Raw genomic sequence first — 8,964 nt, forward strand, 5'->3', positions numbered from 1 at the left:
TGATGGTTAAGTACTACAAATCAAAGACACCATGCTGACAAAACTGAAAAGCAATGATTTACGGGCAAGAAAGCAACTCTGGACATCTAACGCAACTAGAGTCATCATCAGACAACAAACAATAATGGCAATTGAAGTAAGCCTTTGTGCTTGAGTCTTTTCAGCTACCGATTCATTGGAAAAAAGGAATAAAAGAAGTGACAAAAGAAAATAAAGCCTTAAAACGTAAAGAGATGAATTCAAAATGCAAAAGAAAAATTTTCCCTCCCCTCTTTGATGAGACTGACAGCAGCAGGATCATACTTTGAGAACGCCTTGCTTTAGTTTTCTGAGTTTAGTCCTCCAGCCCCGTGCTCACTCGGCTCCCCGCAGCTGGCAGGGGATGCTGGCAGGACAGAGCCACCATAGTGTTGGTCTGGCAGAAGCCATGAGAGGCATGTGGAGATGCTCTGAAGGATCAAAGCAGAAGGTCAAGCTACCAGCACAATCTAACCTTCAGAAGCAGATTTCCAGGCAGACTTTTTCTCTCCAGTCATTTGTGACCAAGCAGAGAAAAAAATCCTGCAAAATGTTGGATACTATATGAAGATTTGAAACATTGCATTTCCCTAGGGGCAGACCCTCTAAAAAAACCCAAACACACAAGAAGACATTTTCCATTCCTGGGCCAGGTGATTCCATAGGTAAACCCAACTGTAGCCTTGACCATTTGCTTCCCTGGGTGAAGAAACGATGCTTTTGGGAAGGGTCTCTTGATCTGCTTTCAGTCTCCTTCTGCCCCAGACAGGGATGCTCTTCCGTTCATTGCTAGCTTCTAGCTGAGAAAAGCCATTCCAGAAACCCAAGTAAAGAAAGATTTTTATTAATGAATACAAAACTACAAAGACGTAGCCTTCAGAATAGTTTTGTTCGGCATTTACAAAACTTGTGACAAAATTAAGGTGGGAAGAAGAGAGCGTTGGCTCCCTGTATCGCCGTTCCTCACACCAACCCCTGCCCTTGTGTCCTGCCTCTCAGTCCCTTCCTCCCCCTGCTGCCACCACACGCTCCCTCCCCTCTCAGCTTCCTCCTCAGCGCTCTTCTCTCTCCTCTTTGCTACCAATGAGTGAACATTTGCTGCTAGAAACTGCACATAAACAGACCATTTTTCTTTTGACTGAGGGAACCGAATGTAGTATCTAATTTGTCGCTTTATCCCTTGCCCATATGTGCATGCATACACTTTCCGTCTCCTGGAAAATACTTTAGTATCTGGGAGAAATGTTTTAATAGTCAAAAAGTAATAAGATGACTACAAAGGGTTACGAGGGACCCCGAAATTAAATTGGAGTTTGTCATTACAAGAAAGGAAGAGGCAAAGGGAAAAATGAAAGGATAATGTCCGATGAGTGGACTTTGGAGGCAGTGGGCTAACTTCCCAAACTCTCCTGAAGAGGGTTTCCCAACACTACCAGACCTCTCTCTCTCGTGGCGCAGAAATGGGCTGCGGTCCTTGCTTCTCTCATGGCATGTTAATTGAATTCTTCTTATAGTGAACACATAGGTTAGGTCTTGTGCAACCAAAATGGGAAATGGGTCTGATTTAGAGCAGTTCAGAGTATGTCCAGGTTACTATGGTTCTAAAAATACCCCTTCATCACTTTCCTCTTTGAAATTCATAGATTCGTAGGTACTTAGCATTCCCAAAGGCTTATTTTCTGGTAAACAGTAGAATTTCAGTTGGAAGGGACCTGCGATGATCATCTAGTCTGACTGCCTGACCACTTCAGGGCTGACATTGCAAATGTTAAGGGAGGAAAAGGGAGCCGGTTTATGGGGCTGAACAGGCAGCAGGAAAGGTTTGATTCTGCATATCAGTGATACAGAATACTCTGATCCATGGGGCCTTGATAAAGGGGAGTAAAACAGCGCTGGATTCAAAGTGAGAGACTGGTAACACCTTGTGACAGCCTAGCTGCGAGGAGTGGCAGGCATTTCAGTCTCTTTAAATACTCGGTGTGAAAAAGCTGCACAAGGCTTAAAATGATTTCAGAAATGTAAGTGTATTACAGGACATCGGGAAAAACAGGGTTTCTTTTCTTTTTTTTTTTTTTTTTTTTCTCTGCCATTTATAGCCATTTATAAAAAGAAGAGCTTTCTCTCTTCACTGCTGGCTGCTGCAAGTTGAATGTGGAATGGGGCACCCTTGTGTGACATTCAAGCTAATTGAGAATTACTGCTTTCCTGTGCATTACAAGGTACAGCTTTTGGAATGCCCCTATATTTTGTTATTCAAAATCAGCTTTTCTTCTGCTAAGAACATTAAGTTCTGCAAACTACTCCAGGCAGTTGCAGCCACATGAATTTTCTTGCCCACCCTGAGAAGGAGATGGCACGCTTGTCTTTAAATGTACCAGAATTGTGCGATCACTAGAGGCTACCTTGCAGAGAAATGTTCCGCTTGTATTACTGGCTATCAGAGATATCATCTGTTCTCTCAAAGCAATTCATTTATGTACTGATTGTAGAGAGCTAGCATCTTACTTGGGATGAAATGTCCCGAACACCTGATCTGAGAATTTCCCAGGCACTTTATGGGATAAGAGAGCAACGTTCAAAGGCAAATTAAAAAGTTAGAGTGTGGGATCCTTTAGCTGCCACTTGACAATAATGCAAAGATGCTCTGATCGAAAGGTCCTAGCCCAAACTCAGTCTCGTGTGTATTTACCCATTCTCCAACTATGGGTGGTATGTCCAACATTCTCCAAAGTAGCTCTTAGGGGTTTATTTCTCTATTTGAAGAAAAGCTGTCTGAATATTCATTACTTTATCTTAGGAAAGAAAAAATCTGTGTGATTTAGCACGGGCAGCAGATGCCAAGCGGACAGGTTGGTGTTCACCATCTCCTTACACAAAGAAGAGGCATCCATTTTTCTTCTACCCTACCTAGAAAAAGTGCCTGCAATGTAAGGGACTTTTCTATTTATCAACGCCCATCTTACCTCCCACTTCTCTGAGGTTGTTTCCACAAAACCCCAGGATTTGTGAAGCATATCAGTTCATTCATTCTGAACAGATCTGGACTCTTCAGACGCCAGTTGAGAAAGGATACCTTCCTAACCAGTTGCACTGGATCTAAGCCAGCAGCCTAAAGGTCTACATCTCCATCATTGCCATGTTGCTACAAAAAGACTTGGAAAAGGGGAAGGGAGGCCTGACGTGATTAGATTCTTGCTTTAGTGTTTTAAGTACCAGCAAAACACACACACAGCCCCAGCGGTGAAAAGGCTTACTCATGCAGATAACAGCGACATACATGCAGAGTCCCACCCTGCAAGCTGGCCCAAAGTCAAGTTGACAAAGAGAGTTCCCTCCCTCCCGGGAAGAGTTTGCTTTTACCCCTTTAGGGACTTCATGCCACTATCATCAGCCTGCATCAAACATGCCGCTCTTCCATACTACCTCCTGCAGAACCTCCTGCTTGGTTTTATCCCGTGTGGTTGCACAGATTTTACAGGGCCACTGTTCAGCTTGCAGCTACTATCGGCTTAACCGCAGAGATGTCTGTCTTTCCTGACTGGATGTTGGAGGCTGGTGGAAGGACATGGGGGGCCTGTAACCTCCTGAAGTTGGCGTTTTCTGGCCAAGCCAGTTGGTAGGACAGGACTGTGGAGGGAAGCCGCTGTTCTGTGGGCCTGGGAGGTTTTCTGCACATGTTGAGCAAAGCCTTCAGTTCTGATCGGAAGCTGTCATTGAGCCAGCAGTAGATGAAGGGGTTGTAGCAGGTGCTGCTCATTGCGAACCAGTGGAAGGCGAAGTACAGGGCATTATTGGTGTGGATGGTCTGGCTGGAGAGAAGGACAACGTAGCAATTCAAGGGGAACCAGCAGACTGCGAAGAGGATGACAACAAGCATCAGCATCTTTATGGTCTTCTTATTCTTTTTGCGAAGGGCGAAGTACTGCTCAGTGGTGACATCCCCGATGACATTGCGCAGCCAGAGTTTCTTGGCCACCGTCATGTAGGCAGCAGAAATGATCAGAAGGGGCAGGACATAAAGCAAAATGAAGGTTGTTAAGTCGAGGTACTTCCAAAAGAGGTCAGCAGGCTCGGGGAAATCCGGCAGGCACAGGCACCGGGTAACCTCCTCGCTGCAAGTGAAGATACCAGACAGGAGGTGAGAGAGCATGGGGCTGGCCACTGCGGGAGAAATACGTCAGGAACGAGGAGGCAGATGCATGAGGGCTCCAGCCATGAAGCCTGGAGGCAGACAGCTCGTTTAAGCACGTGTCACAGTCAAGCAGAACTCTGCTGTCCAAGGACTTCAGCCTGTGAGCAGCCTATGAGCAATATGGTGATAATTTCTCATAGGCATTCATGACCTTATGATAATTTTATGAATTTCATCAGTTACAAAATTTCCAGCTGCACAGAAGCAGGTTTTTATTGTCTGTGCTTTGGCAAACACAAACGCAGTATCTGCACACATTAAAGATCTTTCCCTCATTAAAGCACTTTCCAAATATCAAGGCTCATAACAGCATTTTATGGAACAATTACGGGACAAGCAGCTGAGGCAGGTTTTTTCACTTTCCCAGGGCTAAAGAGTAGATTAAAACCTGTTAGGTTTTAGTTTTTTTCCCCATTCCTGGTCTGCCCAAACAGGTCAAATTGGTACATCGTGTAAAACACCAGTGTCTAGAGGGGCCAGGCCAGACCCTCTAACTCCTTAGCCTATTTCATGGGATTAGTGTGACAGAATAAAGATAAAATAATTATAAGTAGAAGCAAGGACAGGATATCAGCCATTGCAAAAGGAATCTGATGAAACTTATAGACTAGATCCATATTTGGCTAACCTCAACATAAGCTCAGGGCTTTCAATAGAAGATGCCAAAGTACAACCACCGAGAGTTTGGCCTCCAGGGAGGCTGTGGAGGAAATCAAGGCACAAACTTACCTGTATTCAAAGGTAAAGAGTTTCTGGTAGATAGCATGTGGTAGGGAAAAACAAGTTGCCATGATCCAGATTACTGAGATGTAGATAACACCTTTTGCAGTAGATATGCGAGGTTTCAGAGGGTGCATTATAACCTGTGCAAAATAAACAAATATTCAGGCTTATTGATATTTAAGGAAATGATTATATCATTTTTTCATGTGGTCTTTCAGCCTTAAATCTATTACTTAATGTGGAAATTTAGCATGCAAGCAGTACAGTCTTCACCCAGCTCCCATTGACTGTAAACTGTACATGAAAGCCTGAATTTTTGCTCCATGGAAACAGGTAAAGATGACAGCCCTACCCTCACATTTCAGTATTTGTGTCTAGGTGGGGAAAACTGGGTACTGGGGGGTCTTTCACACATGTTAATTTCCAGGTTCAATTTACTTAATAGCAGAAGAATGGCGGGGAGGGGGGGAGAAAAAAAAAAAAAAAAGAGAGGAGAAAATAGTCTCAGACTCTTCAGTATTGGTGACCCAAAGAACCACAGGTTTGTGATTTAGCCAGATCTCCCTGGGGATGCTTCTGACAGCCAGTGTATTTTCTGGAAATGAGAAGCTTTCTAGAGGAAAATGTCAACTGTTTTGTGTGGTTGTTGGGTGACTCCAAACTGATAGTGCCTGACTGTCCGCAGTTTTGAGTCCATTATCAACAGCAAGCCACAGCTCTGCTAATGACCAACACCAGTGCGCTACAGCCAGCTCTGCAGTGTCTGGGGTAACAAGGGGTGAGACATCCCAGAGCAAAGGGAGACAGAGCTGCAGAAGCTAACCGGGATGTCCCGACATCCATGGTGCTGGGCAAATCACCCCAGAGGAGAGCCGCCCGCGTGAATTCCAGTCAGGATCTTGAACTTTCTCCTTGTCTGAGAGCTCCTGGACTATCTACCGCAGAAAAGCTCCTGTTCCCCAGCTGGAAGCAGTCACAAGGCAATGGACATCTCCCATCTCCCACTTTGATGCAAGGCATCATAAACCCGGATACATTAAACCAGGAGCTGAGAAGGAAAGGACACAGGATCATCCTTTCCCATTTTAATTACACCCTCCCAAGCTTTCCATCTGTCCTTCAGAGAGCTCTCACCTGGTGCCTGTCCAGGGCAATGGCTGTGAGGGTCAAGGCAGAGACGTGGAGGGAGCAGTACTGTGCAAACCTACTGACATGGCACATCCCCTTCCCAAAGATCCAGGTACTGTTCACAAAACGAGCCTAAAACCAGAACACCGTTAGGTTTGTGCACCCCACGCACCATCTCCACATGCTTATAGATACCTGAGACACCTCTGGCACATAATTCCTTGTGCTATGTAAAAGGTATGTTTAAAATAGCAGGTATTTTGTATAATTGTTTCTTTTTCTGGCTTCTGAACCCTGAAGAGGTACGTTAGTGCTGCTCAGTGGCCCAGCAATGCCCTCCAGGACAGTTCCGCAGCACGGTACCAAAGCTCTGTTCCGTTTCATCCACAGCGTGTCCTTCTGCAGTCTAACTATCGAGTCAAATCATTTGGGTTTCCCTTTTAAGACCTCCTTACAGGATAGGGCTGACCTATACATCTTATCTCACTTTAAAGGAAACTACAGCTTTTCAACACAGCTTGTCAAACGATGGTGAGCATTAATTTTTTTGTCGAGAGGCTCACAGTACTACCTTAGAAATACTTCAGAGAGGGGAGGGAAAAAAACAGACCAGATACTACAAAGCACTAAGTAATCACTGTGAGGTGATTATTATTCAAGTACTATCTTGAAAGGACCACTTTTAACAAATGGATAATTTCAAATCTTCAACTAGATGACAGGGATTAGAGAAGAAAAAGACACATTGAGTTTCCCATAACTCAGATCTCTGTGATTTGGACTGGACAGGTATCTGCAGAACATCCATGCACTGCCTATAGTGGCGTAAAAAAGAAAAGGTCACTGAAGTAACTGATGCCTTTACAGCATCTGTGCCCCAGTCTTACCAGCGTAAAAGGCGTGTTGAGGAGCGTGATCATGATATCGGCTACAGCCAGGTTCACAATAAACAAGCTAGTGGCAGAGTGCATGCGTTTGGTCTTGATGACAACGTGACAGACCAGGACATTGCCGAAGAGGGAGAAGACAATGATGAAGGAGTACGCCACGATGAGCAGGACTTTCACTGTGACGCTCTGGGACTCCGCTCCGTACCGGCTCCTGCCCACAAAGCTCTGCCAGTCAGCCAGGCTGTCATTATCCCAGGAAAAGAAACCTGAGATGTTCGGGATTACAAAAGTCTTCTCCAGGCTCCCGTTGAGGGGCAGCTTTCCCAGCATTGCAAAGGCGTTAACCGCGTCAGGGAGGAAGAGCCACACAAAACGGGACAACATCTCCGAAGCACCGCTCTGCTCCTCCAGTTTGGAAATAACTCATCGGCAAGAGCAGCGCTCACGCCGTCTCGCTCAGCCCAGGGGCTGCAAGCACAGCATGCAAGCAGCAGGAGCGGGTGGATGCTCCTGTCCTCCACAGCCCGTGCTTCTCTCCTGCTCAGCTCGCTGCTACTTTTGCTCTGTCTGCCGGCTTTATACCCCGAGGCGAGCTCCGGGCTGGGATCTTCTGCAGTCATTGGGCTGCATGACATTATTTCTGCTCTGACGTGCTGCTTTTCCACACAGTCACGCTCCCCCAGGCACTACTCCAAGACAAGCACATCTGTGAGAAAGGCAAATCAATCTCTCCAGTCATCAGCATCCTTTTTCGCTACAAGCAGCCCAGCTTAAGCAAATTCTGTGCCGTTTATAAACCAGCAGCATGTGTGGCAGCTCTGCTCTTTTCCAGGACACCATTCAAATTTTAAGCTGTTTTAAATACCTGGCAGGCAAGCTTCAGCCTATTTCACAGCGTGACATTAGGGCGTAAAAGATGAACTGTGAATAACAAGCCAGCTTACTGTACTTAACGGTATTTTTCCAAAGACCTTTTTTCCCCTCAGAGAAATACTTCAGCTTTCCCTTGGCAGGGATTTCCTCTTGGCCGAGGGAATAAAAAGTTTGATGCAAAACTGTGCTTTCTAGCTTTTGTAGCAATACAGAGGTGGTTACAAAGAAGCGACTATACAGGACAGAGGACAGGAAGGGATGTCCCACCCCAGTGAGTCCAGTATCCAAAGCAACAGGCAGCATGCGCTGGACCCAAGCATTGACGAGACAGCAGCATGGGTTCCCCGTGCCTTCGCCCAAAAACCAGTAGGAAATCTAAAATGAGTATCAGGAGACAGAGCCACAAAACATACACAGCACAGAAAGACACGCCCCTCCTCCACAAGCGTACATGTAAGGTGCTGCCCCTCTGCTGGGGAGATTTGCTTGGGTGGCAGAGCGGGTTTTGATGGTTAAAGACTCTTATGTACGATTAAAAGGCTATTATCTGAAGAGCTTATAAGCTGGTCACTTACTGGTGAAAATAACACTTCCAGAAGACGGTTGTAACTCCTCCCAGTGAACCACTCAGGCTGCTTTCCCCTCACCACTGCTCAAGAGTTGGAATGTAGCAGGACAGGTGGTGTAGCCAGCCCACAGTGCTCCTCTGCAAAATGCTGCTGGCATCTATTTCTTGTCACCTCTCCCCTGCTGTCTGTGTGCGCTTCTCTGCCTCACATCACCCCTTCTGGTTTAGTTTGTATTTAAACATACCCCAGTATGAACCGTCTAAACAGGTCACCTTGTGGTTGTTACTAGAGAACAGGCTGCAGTGGATTTGTCAGCTTGGTACGCGCTCCTGCTGACTTCACCCTTACTCCACCATCCCCAGCACCCACCGACAGCAAAGGAAGCGGCTGCACAGGAATATCAGGATTTGGTATGCTTTATCTCGTTTCTGTAAAAGGTATCTGTGAAATGATGCAATTTATAAAGTGATCAGTATTTAGAAAATGGAATAAAGCTATAGAGCTCATGGAGTCAAGTAATGAAAAGAAGTCACCAAAAATATCCGTGCAATGGCACACTCAAACTTAAATT

The 8,964-nt window shown here is 45.7% G+C and overlaps 1 protein-coding gene across 1 annotated transcript; it reads right to left on the reverse strand.

Moving 5' to 3' along the window:
- Positions 1-846: 846 nt before the first annotated feature.
- On the reverse strand, positions 847-8,679 carry GPR83 (G protein-coupled receptor 83). Its single transcript, XM_080376234.1, has 4 exons — positions 6,949-8,679; positions 6,068-6,193; positions 4,940-5,073; positions 847-4,130 (listed from the first exon to the last, which is right to left on the reverse strand). Exons 1-4 carry the CDS (start codon positions 7,333-7,335, stop codon positions 3,506-3,508), a joined length of 1,272 nt encoding a protein of 423 aa, XP_080232360.1. The 5' UTR covers positions 7,336-8,679; the 3' UTR covers positions 847-3,505.
- Between the last annotated feature and the right edge of the window lie 285 nt (positions 8,680-8,964).

Source organism: Falco punctatus, assembly GCF_963210335.1.
Source record: "Falco punctatus genome assembly, chromosome: 2".
Taxonomy (NCBI): Eukaryota; Metazoa; Chordata; class Aves; order Falconiformes; family Falconidae; genus Falco; species Falco punctatus.

Coding starts and splice junctions, on each gene's coding strand:
- GPR83 (XM_080376234.1), bottom strand. CDS start 7,335: ATGTTGTCCCGTTTTGTGTGGCTCTTCCTCCCTGACGCGGTTAACGCC. Junction 6,194..6,948: donor TCAACACGCCTTTTACGCTG/GTAAGACTGGGG, acceptor TTCTGGTTTTAG/GCTCGTTTTGTGAACAGTAC. Junction 5,074..6,067: donor TTGCCCTGGACAGGCACCAG/GTGAGAGCTCTC, acceptor TATTTTGCACAG/GTTATAATGCACCCTCTGAA.